This window comes from Alosa pseudoharengus, unplaced genomic scaffold, assembly GCF_046254945.1.
Source record: "Alosa pseudoharengus isolate Yale_2024_CS ecotype anadromous, Long Island Sound unplaced genomic scaffold, YU_APseudo_1.1 YU_APseudo_1.1_scf_10, whole genome shotgun sequence".
In the NCBI taxonomy this organism is placed as follows: domain Eukaryota; kingdom Metazoa; phylum Chordata; class Actinopteri; order Clupeiformes; family Clupeidae; genus Alosa; species Alosa pseudoharengus.
This window is the reverse complement of record NW_027468565.1, coordinates 28,977,937-28,998,506: the sequence shown is the minus strand read 5'-3', so window position 1 is coordinate 28,998,506 and position 20,570 is coordinate 28,977,937. Positions and strand designations below refer to the sequence as shown.

General features: G+C 46.3%; 1 protein-coding gene across 1 annotated transcript in view; it reads right to left on the bottom strand.

Moving 5' to 3' along the window:
- Nucleotides 1–2,403: 2,403 nt before the first annotated feature.
- Nucleotides 2,404–20,570, bottom strand: part of mical3a (microtubule associated monooxygenase, calponin and LIM domain containing 3a) — an 88,294-nt gene continuing 70,127 nt past the window's right edge. Inside the window, exons 35-44 of the mRNA XM_076269414.1 lie at nt 18,174–20,556; nt 17,796–17,893; nt 15,633–15,683; nt 14,564–14,671; nt 13,639–13,732; nt 12,085–12,135; nt 11,014–11,064; nt 4,793–4,892; nt 3,767–3,840; nt 2,404–3,160 (exon numbers count right to left, since the gene is read on the bottom strand). Of these exons, the coding sequence (XP_076125529.1) occupies nt 2,976–3,160; nt 3,767–3,840; nt 4,793–4,892; nt 11,014–11,064; nt 12,085–12,135; nt 13,639–13,732; nt 14,564–14,671; nt 15,633–15,683; nt 17,796–17,893; nt 18,174–20,556 (3,195 nt within the window). The 3' untranslated portion in view covers nt 2,404–2,975. The remainder of the gene's footprint in view (nt 3,161–3,766; nt 3,841–4,792; nt 4,893–11,013; nt 11,065–12,084; nt 12,136–13,638; nt 13,733–14,563; nt 14,672–15,632; nt 15,684–17,795; nt 17,894–18,173; nt 20,557–20,570) is intronic.

Below are 20,570 nucleotides of genomic sequence, written 5' to 3'. Positions count from 1 at the left end.
GTATTTGCTTCAAAATAATGGTGTAAGACGCTTGTGAAAGAAGGATATGCAGCTTTCAAGTGACAAAAAACGGCAAATTCCTAAGCTCACATTATTGTTAGACATGAAAGTCCACATGGACTACAAATAAACTACAACGTGACAAGCCCACAACTGGGCAACTCTTCCCCCAGTTTCCCCACCTCTTATTTCCACATGAGCGGACTTGAACGATTATGTTTTCACTGGGATCCCTCATCCCCCATTTTTCCTTATTATTTTGACTTTATGTCTGGCTTTTTTATTTTAAAGTGGTGGAAACAAGCTTCCATAACTTTGTTATGGTACGGGGGTTAGGGTTAGGGTGGGGGGGGAATTAAAAATAACCTACTGATGATCTGGCAATTAAATAAGTAATGGCCATATGTGGGCACGTGCACAGACACACATACACACTGCCCAAGTCGGTAAAAATCATGCAAACACATTTTTTTTCTTTTGAATAACAACTGCATTTTATTGCCTTTACATACATCCAACATCTTATATGCAAATCAGCTACAGGAAGCATTTACATATCCATAAGAGGAAACCACAAATGAGCTTTTCAAAAATTAGGATTCATTTTCTTTACATATGATACATTTTTTTGCACACATGTTAATAAATATCAATAAAATCTGTCAAACATTTCACACACCATCTAAAAACTAACCATGAACTTGTGTAACGATCTCTTTCATTCACTGTTAAGTGAATTACACAGTTATCTGTTTTTATTTATTCTTTCATTTACTTACAGAAAAACCTCTGGGTGCCCATCTATACAGCAAAATGGTGACCAAGCTGACATTTACAGTTTGGCAAAAACAACATAAAAATGAAAAGGCTGTTCGTAAGCTCAGTAAAAATCTATGTGATGAAGTAACTACTTTTAACTAGTACTGAGAGAGCATTCAATTTGCTCCCAATTAGTGGCATGTGAATATGTGTTGTAAAATAAAAGAAAGGGGAAAAAATATATATAAATAATTGTTATTTTTTCTTCGAAACCAACCAAAAAAAAAATCACAAATGAAAGTGGTAAACACTAGGAAGAATAAAGATGTGAAGCAAGAACTTTCAGAAGTGTTAATTAAAAGGCATTGGACTCTCCCAAAGCTGAGAAGACAGTAAGCAAATCTCCCAGCGGCTCATGCGGACCCCTCTGCAACCCCAAGAGGGAGCCGCTCTGGCAGCTGACTCCAGATAAGAACCTGCCTTGCTCGGATGCGTTCCCAGAAAAGCGCCAACTGTGCAACCACCACGGATAAATGACCCAGGCAGGCATGATAATATTGAATGTTCTCTCTCTCTCTCGCTCTCTCTCGCTCCCTCATTCTCTGTTACAATGGTCATTTCTGGAAATGCTAGAGAGATACATCTGCTAGTGACCAGGATCAGGTCTTTCATGATGTCAGCTGCTGTTTACCCTGTTCAGTGATCCGTAAGGGGTACATTCTACTGAAAATGGAAACTACTGTCTAGAGAATGACATAGTTTTCTGGAGGATGCAAAAACCACAAGCTTTTGAGGATTCAGCTCCCTTACATCAAAGTGATTTTGTTGAAAGTGTTTCATCAACAGCTTTGCCAATGATTGCATGTCCTTTCTATATCCCCAGCATCCAGAAAGCACAATGCTTATGGTTACATGATACTCAAACGATTTTGGGTATGTTTGTATTTGATGAAATGTCTTGACTGATTGTAAACACACGAGAGAAGGTAAAAACATGATAAAAGCTAAGAGCAGTATTGACAGTATTCCTTAAAACCCTATTTTCACTACTCAATAAAAGCCAGTAGACAGGCAACCTGAAGCCTGACACTTTTTCAATGTTGAGATTATGCGATCCTATCTGTGAGAAGCCACAAAGACTGAGAGACTAAGTGAGTGCCCACACACACACACACACACACACACACACACACACACACACACACACACACACACACACACAGGCTTTAAGCCTCCGTTATTCTGATACAAGATGGCTTACAGATGGTTTTCCGAGCACCATTTGATTTACCGATGCTACAGAGAAAATGTCAGCACAGAAAGGCAAGAGTCTCGGGTCCATTCATAAGTCCTTTTGAACGCACGGCTGATAAATACAGGTGGCAGAAGACATATTGGTGAGTTTGAGCAGTCTGTAGTGCTGTGTCCTGAGGAACTCTCCTGGACCCCTGAAAGACGTCAGTGATAATGGGCTTAACCAGAGGAGAAGGGAAGTTGTGCCAGTCAAGAGGCGGCCACTGTTGTCAGTCAGTAACCATAGCAACAGAGAATCCACTACCAGGCGATTCCAGAGGTGATGATTCTGAATAGATCTGTAACAGGACATTCTAAAATGCAATCTGGTTCAGTGTTTTGTTTACACGCACACACAGACACACATTCACACACACACACACACACATTCACACACAAAACATATCATTCCATGGCCTTCAGCAGGACTCATGTTTCCCTTTCCTTGTCTCACAAATAATTAAAAAAAGAAAAAGAAATAAAACAGTTAAAAGGGATCAAAAACAGCAGAGGCAAAACTTCAAATGTCCTCTGTCTGTGTAGAGTTTTTCGGAGTGGCAGGGCTCCCGGTAGCTGTTCCCATGAGCGAGGGGGAGTGCCAGATGGGGGAGGCTCGGGTCCAGGCCTGCTCAGCTCAGCTCAGCACAGGCCAGGGAGCCAGGGCTTTGTAAACATTGTCAACTCTCCACTCCCAAAGCAGCCCCGGAGCGAGAAAGAGCAAGCCTCCTGCAGAGACACACTCTACACTCATTTTCTGATACACCCGGGCTCTTCATAGAAAGTTTTTTTTTTTTTTTGGCAGTCAGGCCTTCGCTGTCATGTGGCTGCCACATAGTGTGTGTGTGTGTGTGTGTGTGTGTGTGTGAGAGAAAGAGCGAGAGAGAGAGATAAAACTAAGTGAGAGATACGCAGGTTGCCGTCACTCAGGCCCAGTTGAGGTTGAAGCCCTTGGACAGCATGACGGACTCCAGGTCCTTGTCCTCCTTTTTCTCCTGCAGCCTCTGCTCCTCCAGGAGGGCCACCAGGGAGTCCCGCTGCTCCACCACCTCCAGCATCTCGTTCAGGATGCGCTTCTCCTCCGCCAGCTCCTCCTCCGCCTTCATGTGGTCTGATGGGGGCAGAGGCGGAGAGGGAAGGGGAGAGAGATGGAATGAGAGGACACAGAGAGAGAGAGAGAGAGAGAGAGTGTGAGGAGTGAGAGAAAGAGGGAGAGAGTGAATAAGGAGTGATTGAGAGAGAGATGGAATGAGGAGATGTGACAAGAGATGGAGAAAGATAGAATGAGGAGGGGTGACAGAGAGAGAGAATGAGAGAAGGAGAGGAATGACAGAGAATAAGAGGAGTGACAGAAAGAGATGGAATGAGGAGGAGTGACAGAGAGATGGAATGAGAGGAGGTGTTACAGAGATAGAGAAAGAGATAGAATAAGGAGTGATGGAGAAAAAGAGAGAAACAGTGAAAAAGAGAAAAAAGAAACTGAATCAGATTTTCCAAACTGACAGAAATAATTACACTGAGGGACAGCAGGTCCTGTTCTGACAAACAAATCACTTGTTAATTGGGGGATTTCTGCACAGAGGCCTCCACTAATGATGAAACACCTTGCAGTCGGCGCTAAGCTCAAGAGAGGCTATTATGTGAATGTTTACGCATCATCAAAACAAACTCCTATAATATCACAAACACACTCGCACAAAATGTTTTTTCCACTTACCATCCACTGCCATTCTCTCCCTGAGCTCCTGCTGGAGGCGACTTTGGCGATCCTCGAGCTCCAGCTCTCGAGCGCTGCACACAAGCATGAACATTTGAGAAAAAGTGTGTAACTGAGTAAAACTAGGGACATTTGAGAAAAAGTGTGTAACTGAGTAAAACTAGGGACATTTGAGTAAAAGTGTGTATATGAATAGAACTCAGGGACATTTGAGTAAAAGTGTGTGTCCGAGTAAAACTAGGGACATTTGAGTCAGTGCAGTGTGATAAGCAGAGCCGTCCCAATACAACTACATGTCGTTACAGTGTCCACTAGAATTTTTGGCACCACTGGTAAAGTTGACTAAAAACATTTATAATAAAAAATCATCTTGCTTCCCGATTGAGGTTGGATATTTCCAAATTGTTTTTAATTGTGTGATTGCGATAAATGACCAAAAGATTACTTTTTTTACCTTTATACCTGTTTTTAGTCAACTTTTACTTTACCAGGGGTGGCAATCATTCCATAGGGCACTGTAAATCCCAATAATATTTATTTGTGTATCAGTTGACCTTTTCTATCTTAATATCATTATTTATTTATGAGTGAGTTTTTGTAGACCATCAATATTAATGAAGCACCTAGTCAGCACTTAGCAATTATATTACAGATTACAATTCATGTCTTTTTATTGGATTATCATATTTAAGAAACCTTCAGTTTGTCCTTAGCATACCAGCAAGCTTTTATTAGAGCCAACTGTGCTGTTGTTTGGTGACTGCAAGGACTTTGCATTTTAGTCTTTTAGGCAGTTAGCTAACTAGATTTAGACTAAAAACTTTTATTGCTGCTTTTGTGTATTCAGACATTCATATTCATATACAACATTTTTCATTTTAAAGGAAGTAGATCAACATTAAATGAGAGCTGTGTGTACATATGTGTATGCGTGTGTGTATGTGTGTGTATTAAATCATACAACATATTGTCAATTCCTTGTCCAGGAAAAGTGATGGCGAATAAGGATGCCAAACAAGTACTCACAAGATCATGAGTTCGGACTCGTAGCGCACCAGAGCGTTCTTCTCCTGCACCAGTTTGAACCACTCTTGCATTAGTTTGGGATCGTCCTTTTTGCCCATTCCTGGGGAGAGGCAGAGCAAGCGGACCAGGGATCAGAGGAGGGAACACGCACAGAGCGGGCGAAGTGACAACACACACCCAACACAGGCAATGCAATGACAGCCAAGCCAGGATGGCGGTCTGGGAATGGGTTGAAGGGCGAGAGGGGAGTGAGAGACAGGGAGGAATGGGTAGGGGCAGTTGAGAACCGGGCACGACTGCCAACCGCAGGGATTGGCTATCCCCTGGAACCCACAGAAGATGGCGTGGAGATCTGGTGCAATATATATATATATATTTTTTTTTTTACACCCCTCTCTGTTTTTGGAGTTTGAGGGCAGGGGGCAGGAGGGGAGAGTAGGGGGAAAAACAACCAGTGTTGCACTGCGTCAGGCTTTCCACTCAATCTGCACTTCGGAAACTGTCTGATTCTATTTTCTCCCGCTGTGACAGGAGAAGAGTAGCCGTCAGGACTCAGAAGGGTGCGAGACCTTCTCTCAGTGTGAGTGGAGGCAACTGTTTACGCATGACATCCCCGTCACCACTGGAAGGCCAATTACGACAAACACTTGCCTCTACTCCCAAATGTCCCCGCTACAAACTCCTAGCTGTACCCCAGAACAGTAGCAAACATAGACCCCACTGGGAGGCAACCCGTGCTACTGTTTTGGTCGCTCAGCTGAAATTGCTGCTCAAATAAGAACATTCTGGAATAAAATCAAGCCATTTGAGTTCACAAGCTTGTGTTGTCGTTCTGAGGTTGTCCTGTTGGGCAAAATGTTGCTTTGGGTCATGCACGCCAGAAGGGTCTGACCTGCAGAATATCGGGAACTCACAGACTGTCTACACATCTATACAGCTCCGGCAGAGACTGGTAGAGCTCATGCTGATTGGGTTTCGGTGGTTTGCAACAAAGCCCCCCTTTTTTTAAGAGAAGTCAGACACGCAAAAGGAGCCAGGCAGAGGCAATGACACTTGAGGGGAGGCAAACCTTGATGCTGCATGACATACTTAGCTGAGAGAGTGGAGGCTCTTGCAAAACGAAAAGGAAAAACACAGTACACACATAAATCGAATGGCTGTGCTCTCGGTTGCTGGACTTTGCTGTTTTAACAGAGAGAGAGAGAGGAGGCAGAGAGAGGGTGACAGGGAGAAAGAGAGAAATAAAGAGAGAGAGAAAGAGAGGACAGCAAAGGCAGAGGAGGAGAGAAAGAGATTACAGAAAGAGAGAGAGAGAGAAAATGAGAGTGAGAGAGAGATTGAGGGCAAGTGTGTGAGAGAGAGAGAGAGAGAGAGAGAAAGAGAGAAAGAAAGAGAGAGAGAAGGGGTTTGAGACCGGCAGACAGACAAGGTGACGTGGAGGAGACAGATGGAGAAAACAATAGAACGGGTTGGGTAGCTAACTTATCCAGCACTGCTCTTTCAGCCTTCTCCATCACCCTCAGCACACATGCTACCCGAGGAATACAAGAGAAAAGAAGCAGTTAGGACACCACAAACACATACACACACACACACACCTACACACACACACACACACACACTCCAGAAACATCTTCAAGCAGTTTAGGACACAAGTGTGCCACACAACAGGAAAATTAGGTATGGTTTGGAATAGACTTTTAACAATGTTTTTTTACATGTGTGCGCTGGCCATTGGCCGTGTGTGTGTGTGTGTGTGTGTGTGTGTGTGTGTGTGTGACTGTGATGTAAAAAATGGCATGATGGTAACAAGTGGTAGAAACAACACAGGTTGCAGACGCCTTACATCTGTTAGCCAAACCAAGTCTGTCCATATCACACACATTTGAGCACTCACAAACACAACAAACAAAAAACGTTATTTTAACAGCCCACTAGTCAATCTCCTCATGCTATCCGCCACACCCCAGAGCCCACCCACCCCGCGACCCCTCATCCCCCGGCCCACTCTCTACCGCCACAGGGTCAGACAGTTAGAAAGACCCGGAGGGTGCCGGGATGTGGGGGCGGGGCCTAAAGACTTTTTACAGCTGGAGTAGACCATGCAGTAGATTAGGACACACACTTGGGTAGCGACGTTCCCCTCTTTCCCCTTACACACACACCTGGAGCACATTTGAGGCTCCGCCTAAAGGAAATATGTGGCCAAGGCTGCAGAATGGATTCCAGGTTCAAAATCTACAGCCACAGGCACTCAAAAAGATCTTAAACTACACTTTACAATAGTACTAAATGTTCTTTACAACGATAACAGAGTAGAAGACAGGTTAATACAGTATGTAGTCTCCCTGTTCATGAACTCTATGGAAATAAATTTACTTACTGTAGCTAAGAAGTTACTTAGCTAAGAAGTTTAAAACTTAAGTTAAACATATAATAGAATAGTACTACAATTAAGGCTTCTAGATGTTTGTGTATGCATGTGTGTGTGTGTGTGTGTGTGTGTGTGTGTGCTTAAATATTGAATTAAGTATGTCTAAGAACACACACGGTGGGGAACAAACACAGGCAGCAGAACCAGGACGGGGAGTAGCACTGCTCGGCAGATCCGCAGAGTCGCCGCGGCAACCTTGGCGGCGGCGGCGTGGTTACGATTACCGCGGGGACGCCGGAGCGAGGAGGTTACGTTACCTGCAGGGGAACAGCAGGGGCAGAAGGAGAGGGGTCTTCGCCGAGGGGTCCCGACATAGGGCTCAACTTCCACAAGACAATGGGGGGTGGGGTGGAGAACGAAGGAGCGAGGAGAAGAGGAGGGAGAAGACCAAGACAAAGAGAAGGGGAGGATGAGGGGTCAGGGAGGGAGGGAGGGAGGGATGGGTGAGAAATGTGGAAGAGAAAAAACAGTGAGGAGAAAAATCAAAAACTACCAGAAAGGGAGGAAGAAACGCAAAAGCACCTGGAGGGGGAGGAAAGAAAGATCAGCTGTGCAACAGGAGAGAGAGAGAGAGTGTGATCAAGGCAAAGAGAGACATCGACAGAAAGGATGAGAATTACAGAGAAAGACCCAAACAGTGAGAACTAGACACAGATAAGGAGAGGAGAGGAAGAGAGGAAAAGAGCTAGACACAGATAAGGAGAGGAGAGGAAGAGAGGAAAACAGCTAGACACAGAGAAAGAGAGGAGAGGAAGAGAGGAAAAGAGCTAGACACAGAGAAAGAGAGGAGAGGAAGAGAGGAAAAGAGCTAGACACAGAGAAAGAGAGGAGAGGAAGAGAGGAAAAGAGCTAGACACAGAGAAAGAGAGGAGAGGAAGAGAGGAAAAGAGCTAGACACAGAGAAAGAGAGGAGAGAAAGAGGAAAAGAAAGAGCTACAGAGAGGATGCCTCCCTTCCAGCTGTCCTAAGAACAGCAATGTACTGTAATAACCAACTAGACAAAAAAATGCAATAGCACACGCTGCCTCCTCAGATCAAACCAAAAACACTAAACCTTATCACAGTCATTGCAAATAGACTGAAAGCTCAGACTGCGAACTGCTTCAGACTGCTGAAGAGATACAGGTACAGGAGGGTGATATTCTCTCAATCTGTTCAAAGACAATTTCTCAACCTTTTGAAGAATTCTGAGCTCTTGTTGGGAAATTGGCTGGAGTGCTTGGGGCAGAATCCACTCTGCTAGATTTCATCTCCAACTTATAAGTATAACTGAACTGCATTGTGGGAAATGCACTAGAGGGAACACTTGAAAGAGATGTGCAGTGAGATGACAAAATAAAAATAAAATAAATATCAGGCTAAGGGTCAAGCAGGTGACGATCTGAGTCACTTGGGATCACGAGCACATCAAATGGAAAACCTGAAGAGAGAGCAAGTGATGGAAACCAGAGAGAGAGATAGAGAGAGAGAGGGAGAGATAGAGAGAGATGGGGAGAGAGAGACAGAGATAGAGAGAGATGAGATCAGTGGAGGATAGACTCTCAGCGGGGTCTGTGGAGAGATGTGTAGGAGGACAACAAACCAATCACACGTCACCCTGAGCCCAGGAGTCTGAGTATTTTCTTATGCCACTGCTCTTACAGCATAGTAGCCTAAAACCCCAATTGGTAACTTAGATAATATATAAGTATATAATACTTAAGTTAATAAGAAGTATTATGGTTTGATGAGGATAAATTGGACATAACACGTGACGTTGGGATGGGTGGCACTTTTGTGCAAAGGAAGGCGTGCCATGAAATGTTTGGGAATTGCTGTGCAAAGGAATGAATACAAGCCTCCATCAAGAAAATGGTCACGTCGATAAAGTGAGTTGCCAATGCTGCGTTTCCTTGACGATGCTTCGGTGATGCTTAGAGCTATTTCCACACATATCTAAGTTCTGACAGACTTAGAGTGCCCCCTACTGCCTACAGTGTTGCACTGAACAAATCTGTGAATATCCAGAGATAGCCTGAACACATGAGCATGTGGACATACACACATGAGCTTGCACTCCTGTACACACACACACACACACACACACACACACACACACACACACACACACACACACACACACACACACACACACACACACACACACAATCTCTCTCTCATACACACACACACACAAACAAACACACACACAGACACTTGCTTGGATACAGAAAACGGACTTGTAAAGAACATAGTAATCAGAATATCGGTTCAACCTTTGTCCCAAATTCCACAGTACTTACCAGCTCTTCAGAGGACTGCCTTGACTGACTTGGACCTAACGAACCACTCAAGCATTAACGCCGATCAAAACTGTTTTAAGTGCATTTATGCATTTTCATTGATGGTAATATTTTGCCCAGGTATCCAAAAGCAGACAAAGGGCTGATAATTATGGCTTGTGAGGGGGCAACATGATATGACCAGAGGGTTAGAGAGCTCCACGCGATCTCCTGCCCAACATATGACCACATGGGTGACAGGGACCAAACACAGCGACTGACGACACAGACTGCACAGAGACACACTAAAGGACAAGGCCACACTCGCTTGGGATCCTGCACAGGAAGCTGAGGAGGGGGGTATGGGAGAGAATGGGGACCATGAGGGAGGACACAAGATACAATCTCTACAGGAGTGTCTGACCACACACACGCACGCACACGCACGCACACACACACACACGCACACACGCGCGCACACGCACACGCACACGCACAAGCATAGGGCCGATGCAACTGAGCTGGTATGGGAGGATCAGAGCTAGAGCAGGATGCTACAGCACGCAGCCAGAGCCAGGCTGAGAGGGACCAGTAGGGGGCGATGTTTAGGGAGGAATCCAGTTCTGATTTGTCTGTGTTGTCAAAGGTTGTCTGCATATCTATATGAGTGTATGCGTGCGTGCGTGTGTGTGTGTGTGTGTGTGTGTGTGTGTGTGTGTGTGTGTGTGTGTGTGTATGTGAAAGAGAGAGGCATAATGTACTTTGTGGGTAGTGTGTTTTTAGTGTACTTCAGTGATGCGTGGTGTAGACATAACCATGCTGTGGACGGGCTGACCCCTCCACCCCCAGACACATCATGCTGATTATGGGAAAACACCCAACACAACACTGTATTCCATTTTCATGTTTAAGGCTTGTTTTGAAGTACCCTATGGTGCAAATATAAAATGGCCCAAAACAAGCAGAAACAATTATTAGAATACAGTCAAGTTTTATTAATGTTAATGTTATTTTTTTTTTTTTTTGGACAAGAAACACTCCCAAACTTTATGTGAGTGAACCATGTGACACGGGCGTAACCCGGGAGAGATGGTGGGGACCACGCTGCCATGTGTGACTGAGTTAGTGACAAAGTATCCCAAATGTACCCACTCAGGCACCCGGTATCATAGGTGTAGGAACGAATGCTGTATGTATGATTGGATAATGTTCAGCAAGGGTTCACATATATGTCTATGTGTGTTTGTCTGTGTGAAAGTGTGGCAAGTGTGTCTGTGTGTGTGTGTGTGTGTTAGTTAGTACAGTATGTGTGTGTGTGTTAGTTAGTACAGTATGTGTATGTGTGTGTGTGTGTGTGTGTGTGTGTGTGTGAACTGGAGGGTTAGAAAGGAACAGTAGTACAGCATGTTAGAGACTGGGAGAGGGGCAATAGGGGCAGAGGCTGTAGCAGTGTTGGGGGAAACCAGGAAGGGCGGGGGCAAGTTAGCGGTTAGTTGGTTTGGAAGCGACAGGCTTGAAATACATACCGCCCAGATGCAAGTCCAGGATCTCACTGTAATTAGAATCGCCCCAATAGTCTACAACAGGGATATATTAGAGATGTGTTATAATTCAAACACACACACACACACACGCAGCTCACTGGCACAAAGAGCAGACTTTTAAAAACACACACATGCTTGTGTTTGTAATTACACAAACACCCACACTCAACCAAAATCCACAAACACACACAAACTTGCCACAACAAATTCCATATACACTCCATTAGACACTGCACATAGAGATTATGTACTGCAATGAGAGAATGGGGACATAGATTTGTTGCAGTTCCTCTTGGTGTGTCCTCAGGAGTATGTGCATGCAAGTATGTGTGTGTGTGTGTGTGGGAGAAAAGCAGCAGGGTGTGTAGCAAGCTAGAATAGGAAGCATCAAAACTTGAGGGGAACACCTACACCAACCAGTCATTATGAATGTAAACTAATTTAGGTGGGACACACGTTTAGTTGTGTGTTGTCAACAACCAAGCAAATTGAGGGAGGTTCTTTGCTCTTTTTAGATAGTAGATCCAGTGTACTGTACACAAGATTTGTATCCTCAGTGTATGAGTGCATGAGTGAATGTGTGTGTGTGTGTGTGTATGTGTGTATATCAACAGAGGTACCTGTGAGAGGGCACACCCAATATGTCAACGCACAAATCTATGTTGACAAACAAACATACACTCTCTCATACGTACACGCATACACACGCTCGCACACACATACAAACACACACACACCCTCTCTCTCTGTCAGTCTCTGTAGGACTGACGTGCATGCAGCGGAGACGTTAAGTAAAAGCGGCGCAGACGATGGTCAGGGTCCCAGGTAGTAGCTAACTCGGACGCGTCTCCGGCCCCGTTCTGGCCCTGATCCGGCGGCAACGCGAGCCAGCTCCGGCCCAACCCCGGGCCAGGAGCGCTCCAGAGTCAGCTACCCCCTGGGGATGGACATAAGAGCTGTGGCTCCACACATACATACACACGCACACAGTGACGTGTATGCTGTGAGGTCACACCCCAAACATCTACGGCAGGACTGTCAGACAAAAAATACCTGATCTTCGCTTATGCTGTTTGGGATAAACATTAGAGCTCTTATAGACTCCTTAAGGGAAGTAAAAGAGAGAGAAAGAGAGAAACAGAGAAAGAGAGAGAGTGAGAGAGAAAGAGGGGAAAGAGTTAAGGAGGGCATTTTTTTATTTTTTTTTACGTAAGTGCAGGTGGCTACTGTGACCGGCCACAGAGATGGCAAGGGTACAGGACGGTGGGCCGGTAATAGCTCGGTGGGATGGGTCAAACCGGTACCGGTTTAGGCTTTTGCTGTTAACGCCTCTTGGACACTCTCTCCACATTGGCAAGAGGAGCCATAATGTTCTGATTAAGTGGGTTGACCCAGAGCGTCATGATTGGTTGTCTATGAATGGGTCACTGAGTGTATGCCTGTCATCTATGAATGGGTCACTGAGTGTATGCCTGTCATCTATGAATGGGTCACTGAGTGTATGCCTGTCATCTAAGAACTAGGCTACCACCCTTAAGCGGTAAGGCTCCACCACTTTCTCTCTCTTAAACCTGCTAAATCAATGTCCACTTAGTTTTCTTCCATGGATTCCCATATCTCGTATCCCGCACTGCGTCTAAATGTGCACCCTTCATTATGGTAACTCTATCCTATGCATACTGCATACCGCACCATGTATCTATTCCATGGTGCTAACTGTCAGTGGCATGGGGTGCAGATGATTTGGTTTGCTACTCCTGATCTACACACTGCTGCTCAACCATACTGATGTAGAGACGATGGGGGTAACAAAACCATACTTTAGAATCTGGGTGTTTATGTAAGGGGGTTTGTTGCATAACCATCAGAGGGGAAACAAAGTCCACCCGGTCTGTGACAGTCCGTTGTCTTGCACATCAGCATGTCCTACAGAGCAGTAACAGGCTTTTTTTTTTCTCTCAAGCCAATACAGAACTTTTAAGGACAAGTTGAGAAAAAAAATGATATTACAAAGATGTGTGACATAATGCTGATGTTCATCGCAGTTACTTTCTGCACTTAATGTAAGTAGCAGAAAATGACCATTAATTCAAGTCAATCTCAAGTCAATATGTGCAGCAAATATTTAAAACATATTGACTTCTAATGAAAAGCTGACATGTTACCCATCGTTGGGTGGTACATATACACTGCACTGTATGTAAAATGACTTGCACATTTCAACAGCATTCTGGAAGACCCGTGTTGTTCATGCATAGTTCTGCCTCATCATAAACTGGCAAGTCCTTCTGTGTCTTCTGAGCTGTATTGAACTGGTAGGACTATGAAGAGAATGCAAGTAAGGATATTCCCAATCCTCCACATACTTATCTCTCCCTCTCTGAGCCAAACCCAAGAGACTTAAATACAAAAAGACTGGCTCTACGCCACCATTCAGCGGAGTCTACTTTTCTTTCCGTTTTATAAGCCTGTTGCTAAAAAAAAAGTTTAATCCACAATGTCTGTGTAATCCTGATATCTATGCAATAGTGGATGGCACAGGGCTTGTATGAGAACAGGAGTCAGACTTCAAAAGGAAACGAGGGAGATGACGAAGGAGAAAAGTACCTGCTTCCCCTCGTAAGGCCTTCTCCACGGCAACCCCCCTTTCTTCCAGCTGTCGCTGTTTCTCTTCAACCTGCTCCAGCTGGCGCTGAATGATCTACAGAGAGGAAAAAACAGAAGACAGGAAGACAGAGAGAAAGAAATACACAGATGGGGTGAGTTGAAAGGATACACAGACACACACACACACACAAATTACAGACAAGTGACTACTGTAGTTGACAAAAACAAAGGTTTCAGTGAACTACTGTGTTTTCCTCTAATCCAGCTAATTTCTGTCAGTGGATGTTGCCATTCAAACTCTCATAAATTTGGGCTTTCCTTGAAGATATTAGTATGAAAATCCAGAGTGGTGAAGGGCCGACAGATGTCCCACTAGGTCAATAAGTATACCTGAATGATTGGGGATGATTGAGGTGATCATAACAGAAGGGTTGCTAACAGTATAACAGGAAGCCTACATACATCCTAGTAAAATCAGCAGGGTAATGAATAGATAAAGAACAGAGTGAGATAGTATGTGGCTAGGCATGAAATATGTATCTACTGGGCACAAAAAAGAGAAACCACACAGCAGATAAATATTTCTGTAAGATCATCAGCCGCCAGGAGTGATGTGGCTTACTGGATTATTTATCCAAAGGATACCCGTAACCTGCTCTGTTTCTTTGCATACACATGGCAAACTACATGCGTTTATATATTTTATGAGAGCAGGGTGTGGAGGGACTGCACAACAGCTCACCTCAGGTAAACTGATGATCTATAACATTGTAAAACTTTCTAGAACTTTCTCTTTTTACATGGAGTCTGTGTAGCTATCTATAATAGTGTTCTTAAGGAGCCCAAAGATCCATGCACCTGCAAATCCATGAAATGCATGAAATCCATGAATTTCAGAGCATTCTAAAATTACCGGGGCACTTACCTGGGCCCTGTGGAGCCTCTTGAGCTCTTCCTGTTTGGCCTGCCTCCGGGCGGCCTTCTGGACACGCCGCGTAAGTTTGGCGTTCAGCTCCTCTTCTGTGTATGTCTTCTACAAAAGGACGGAGAGAGTAAGGCGTCCATCAAGCAGTCCCAGAGAAAAAGAAAAACCAGCAAGGAACGCAGGAAAAACAAGGAATCCCCATAGGTCACCCCAGTAGAGGAAAGCCACAGAAGAAGCCTGCTGCACGCCTGACACAGTACACGTATTCTGCTGAGATCTAGTGAACTCACACACATACTAATCATAGTATATAGTAACAAACTCCGACTGCAAATGGTCTCTCAGTGAAATAGGAGCCCTTTACTCCTCACAGGATGAACCTTTCTGGAATAGAGACTGACCTCTTTAGCAGACCCCCCTCAAGAGATGTCACCTTTAAATGCAAAGAGCATGCTAATTTGACCGCTTCATTAAGAAACACAAGAGTATTATACCGCATCGGGTCTCACTGGAGTTCCTGATGGCACAGAGTGGTAGAACCCTGATTTGCAGAGAGGCTAAGATAATGGCTAAAATAATAAAATGATAAAATAGTAATAATAATACACATCTTTGTGAGAGACACAGAAAGAAGACGAAGAAAGATCAAAGACAATGTGAGAAAACACAGAATGAAAGAACCAGAGAGTGAGGCAAACAGGGACAGGACAAAATGGACAAGAAGGTTATCAATTTCAAAGGCCGCTGAACTCCTCAGGCTCAAATATGGACCAAGAGCATAGTCTGTGGTCATGTGACCAAGACAGGAACAGTAGCTGCTCAGCAATGGAGAACAGCCATGTTGGAAAAGAGTCAGGTGACAAACATGAACTCAAGGTGGAATCAGGTATGACCTCCAGCAGATAGGGGGCGCTGTGGCAAAGACTTATCATGCGTCTGCAGAAATGGTTAGTTTAAACAATAAAAGGCAAAGATGTTGACCAGTTGAACAGAACAGACGAAAGGGGCGAGTGGCGATGATTCAAAGCATGCGCAAAATTAATGAACCAATGGGAGATGCACACACTACCTTGGTGGCGTAAGATCTCTTGAACGCCAATGCATGAGGAACATAAACAGACTTGGGGAGACAAAACAAAACAAAAAACAAACAAACAAAAACAATGGAGAACAAACACAAAACAAATGGTATGATTAAAATGGGTTAATGAGTTAAAATCAAACCACACACCAACACATGAATTAACAGTCAAATCACACTTAACCCATGCTAAATATACCCCATCCCCATAGCCCCAATGATGAGACCCATTCAAAGCATGCTAACGAACACAAAAGATGACACGAAAATGACTGTTCATCAATCTCTCAAACAGTAGTTTCCCACATTTAAGACTGGACCAAGCATCAGATCAGATGTTCATAATGCATAGCCATAGTGTGCTGAATTTATCTTATGGCACTAAGGTTTTAATATCTACTGACCATTATGCTAAGTCTAATTTCTGTCATTATCAATCTTTCCCAAACAATTTCACAAAGACTGAATACAGACAAAGACTGCTACTTCACAACCAACAACTAGCCTAACACACAGCGAAATACAGCTATACTCTAATTAAATCTGTGACAGTCTAACACAAATTCACCAAACTGGACATGTCCACAAATGCTCCTCTAGCTATTACAAACCACCCAGGGCCAGATGTGCATGGTGGTGGAGTATCTCACGGTCAGCTGGTGCCAACACGGGCACATGGTGGTGGAGTATCTGATGGTCAGCTAGTGCCAAACGGGCATATTTCCAAACCAAATGATAATCATCACTGATCCAAATCGCCTGACATTTAACTCATTGTCGATGTACTAGTGATGACAATAATTCATCATCATTCTTCAATTGGGTACTTAAGTGTGTGCAGATCTGAAAGATACATTATAGAAAGCTATTAGCTTGGCGTAATGGTATTAAGTGTGCTACTGCAGATGTATAGATTGGCCAACAATAGAATTTTCGTCTTTAACATATTTTATGAGAAGTTACTGTTTTCTAGCAGTTAAAAAAAGATGTACTCCAAGAAAGCACCAATGCTTCTCAGAGGTACATCTCGACACAGATGCAATGGTGTTTGGCTACCAGCAGCAAAACAAAAACTTCTAAAACATATGCTGTAGACGAAAATAACATTGTAAAACAATCAATGCATCTTGATATTATTAGAGTAAATATTTCATAACCTACTCCTATTCTTAAACATTCTTCAAGCATTTAGCTACATCTGAGGAAGTAATAATTCAAAAATGATGATTTTGGTTTGAAATTCCTAGCGAATCATACATATGATGTGTTTGGAATACCCCAGCACTACGTGAGTAGTAATGAATATGGCCGCTGTAGCCTACTAACAAACTGTTACCATAGCACACGGGCACAGGGTGGCGGGGTGCGAAGCTTTTGGATGCCAAACGCAAGATTTTAACTCAAATGCTGAGAGTGAGACTCAAGTGCTATACAACTATTCTGTATTTAGAGCCCTGGTCAGGAAACTCTTGCTTCCGATAGTCACACTGTTTTTTTTGTTTGTTTAGTTATGTTTTTTAATAAAAGAGGTAAGACCCATGACATGCAGTATAGCACAGTTTTATACTGACAGCCCTGGAGTCAGACCATAGTCAGATAAAATAGAAGTCAGACAATAAAAAAAGGTCAAATATTCAGGGCACATTTTGAGCTGAGGATAGAATGAGGAAGTTTGAATGAACTATATCTCTGCTGCTTGAGTCCCATTTCTGCTGCATTCGGTGCTTCTGTTAAAACTCCAAGAGCTGTCGTCCCTCACGGCTGTGCAAAACCGAAATACCTCGTCCTCATTTCCTCTCTCCAGCTCTGGGATGATATCCCTGTCTCTTCCCTTCTGCTTAACTCTCACATTTTCTCTTTCTTTTGCCCTCTTTCTGTCCTTCATTCTTTCCTTCTCCCTCAACCTCTCTTTATCCTTCTCTTTCTCCTCCTTCTCCTTCATAGCATCTTTTTGGAGGTCAGACACAAGGTCAAATATGTCCATGTGATGCTAAAAAGTGCAAAGTATATGAAATCAGTTTTAAATGCATGAGGTAAATTAAATAATTAATAGTGAAAACGTAACAAATGAATTATCAGCCAGAAAGACATTTTATCAGGTAAAAAAAGGCAGAAAGACAAATCAGTTATGACAAAAGTGATGGAACTTACGTCTGCTTTGGACTTCTGGGACGAACGTTCCAGAATATCATCGCATGAGATATCTGAGTCTTCAGAGAAGCTCAAGTTCTTCCGCAACTTCAAGTCCGCTGCAGAAAAAATATCTATATATGAACAAACTCTCATTTTCTGCAATTCTGATCTGACTGATCTACCTGTAATTGAACAATCTGAGGGAAAGGCTGAAGTAGAGATTGAGAAGAAAGGTATGAGAAATTGAATACCAAAAAGAGGGAAAAAAGACTTTCAGCATACTGTAACAGTATAAACTGTGCTAAAGCTTTGTTCTCCATACCACAGATATCACTTTAACAGTCTGAACTGCTTTCAGCATGCTTTAGACAGACCCAGCCAGAGGAAGCTTCTCACCTGCTGACCGTTCCAGCGCGGGGCCCTTCTTCTTCCCCGAGTCAGTAGTGGTGCTGCTGGACGATGGCGTGCTGGGACAGGACTTGTCCTCCTTCTTCTTCTTGTCCTTCTTGTACCCCGAGAACACGGCCTTCCAGAGGGACTTGTGTTTGGGCGGCGTGTCCTCGGACCCAGAGCCCCTGCCCTCGCCCTTGGACTTCTTCTCCTTCTTGTTCTTGCGGGGTGAGAAGAGCGACGAGCGCTTCTTGCTCTTGCTGCCCGCCGAGCTCTCGGACGATGCCACGGAGCTCTCCTGGCTGCGGCCGGACGGCGTGGTGAAGAAACGCTCGGGCAGCGTCTCCGCCTGCTTCTTGGACTCGAGCGACTTGACAGCGGTCATCTTGGGCGAGCTGGAGCGCTTTTTCTTGTGCTTGCCCGTCGTCTCTGACACGGTCCAGGCCACCTTGGCGACGGCGCCCTTCACGGTGTCCGACTCCTTCATCTTGGTCAGCTGTTTGGTCATGGCGTCCTTTACTGCCTCGGGCTCCTTCATCTTGCTCAGCTGCTTGGCCATGGCATCTTTCAGTACCTGGCTCTTCACGGACTTCTCCCGAGCCCTCATCCGCTCCTCGGCAATCTCCTTGGCCTCGGGGGAGATGTGGGTGGGGGTCTTGACCGCCGGGCTCGGTCTGCTGCCCGCCAGGGTGCTGGGGATGTTGGGCTTGCCGTTCTCCATGGACAGTGCCAGGTGGAGGGGCGGCCTGCTGCTGCTGTTGTCCTTTTTGCTGGTGGGCGGCGTGAAGAAGCGCTCGTTGGCGCTGGTCTCGGGCGTGCGGTCATCGTACGTGTCCTCCACGTCGTCGGCAAAGGGGATCTCCTCCACGCTCTCGGCGAAAGACTTGCGCGCCTGCTCGCGCCGGGGCTTGACGTCGCGCCGCATGACCACGCACGAGCCCACTGGGCCGGTCCTGGGGGCCGGAACGGGCGTGGTGGTGTTGGCGGCGGCGGCAGTGGGGACAGAACTGGACCGGTCCCTGGGGGTGGAGCAGGACACTGGAGGAGGAGGAGGAGGAAGGGGAGGGGAGCTTGTCCTGGCGTCCAGCGGACCGCGGGTCTTCTCCGGGCCCGTGGCGTCCGTCTCCCCCAGTGGAAGGCCGTCCCACGTCACCTTGTGCTTGAGCGTGGCGGGCTCCTCGTCAGGCGGCGGCGGAGGGGGTGGGCTGGAGGGTGGCGTGAGCAGCGTGGAGTCGGAGGCGCAGGAGACGCTGGCGCTGTCGCTGGTGGCCGTGCCGCTGCCGTTCAGGCCCAGCCCCGAGCTGCTGCTGGGCTCGCGCCGCTCCGACGGAGAGCGGCTGTTCTTGGGCTCCGCCGGCGAGATCAGCTGACCCTCCAGGGTGATGTTGAGCCGCCGGATCACCGAGCGACCGCCGCCGTTGGGGAAACTGGGGCGCAGGTCCTCCAGCGCCTGGGGCACTTCGGGGGTCCGAGGCTTGGGGGTCGGTGGGGAGACCGCGGGGGAGGAAGAGAAGGACGTGGTGTCCAGGCCCGGTGAGGGGGCCGGCGTTGTCTCATCGGTGACCGGCACGCTGCTCCTCTGCTCCACAGAGCGAGTGCGGTTCAGAGGCGTCAGGCCCAGGCTCTTTCGGATCTCTGCGCTCTTCTGCCAGAACTCCTCAATGATGTCCTTCTTGGCCGGTGTGACCTCCATGGAGTCGTCCGTCTCGCCTATAGGGGGCGTGAAAGGAGCGGTCGAGGCCGCCTGCGGAGTGGGTTTGGACGCCGGGGTGGAGGTGGCGGCGGGGAAGGGCTGGGTGCGGACCGGAGAGGAGGAGGAGAGGGGCGAGGAAGGCTCCTGACAGGGAAGAGTCTGGGCGCAGATGGGAGACAGGGGATTGGCTGACGGAGTGCAAGCACAGGACTGGGATTGGGTGGTGGGGGGTTTGGGGGAGGGAGTTTCGGGGAGAGGAAGTGGCTGAGAGCGGATGGGAGAGGTGGGGGAGGTGGCCGAGGCGGGAAGTGCCGCAGGTGAGATGGCAGCAGGTGAAGCTACCGCAGACGAGACGACCACAGGTGAGACCGGACCAGGCGAGATAACTTCAGGTGAGACGGTAGCGAGATACGCAACCACAGGTGAGACTGGACCAGGCGAGATAACTTCAGGTGAGACGGTAGCGAGATACGCAACCACAGGTGAGTCTGTAGGTGAGGCTTCAACGGGCGTGGTGGCTGCAGCAGGTGAGGTGACCGGTGCGAAGAGCGCTGAGAAGACCGGACTCTGTGGCTGGAGCTGCGGAGACTGCGATTGGGCGGGCAGTTCGGCGGCGTCTGTACGAAAGACCTCTGGGAAGAAGCGGGCGCCAGGCGACATCACAAACACAGGCACCGGTGGGGACTTACCGTGCACCTGCAAACACAATC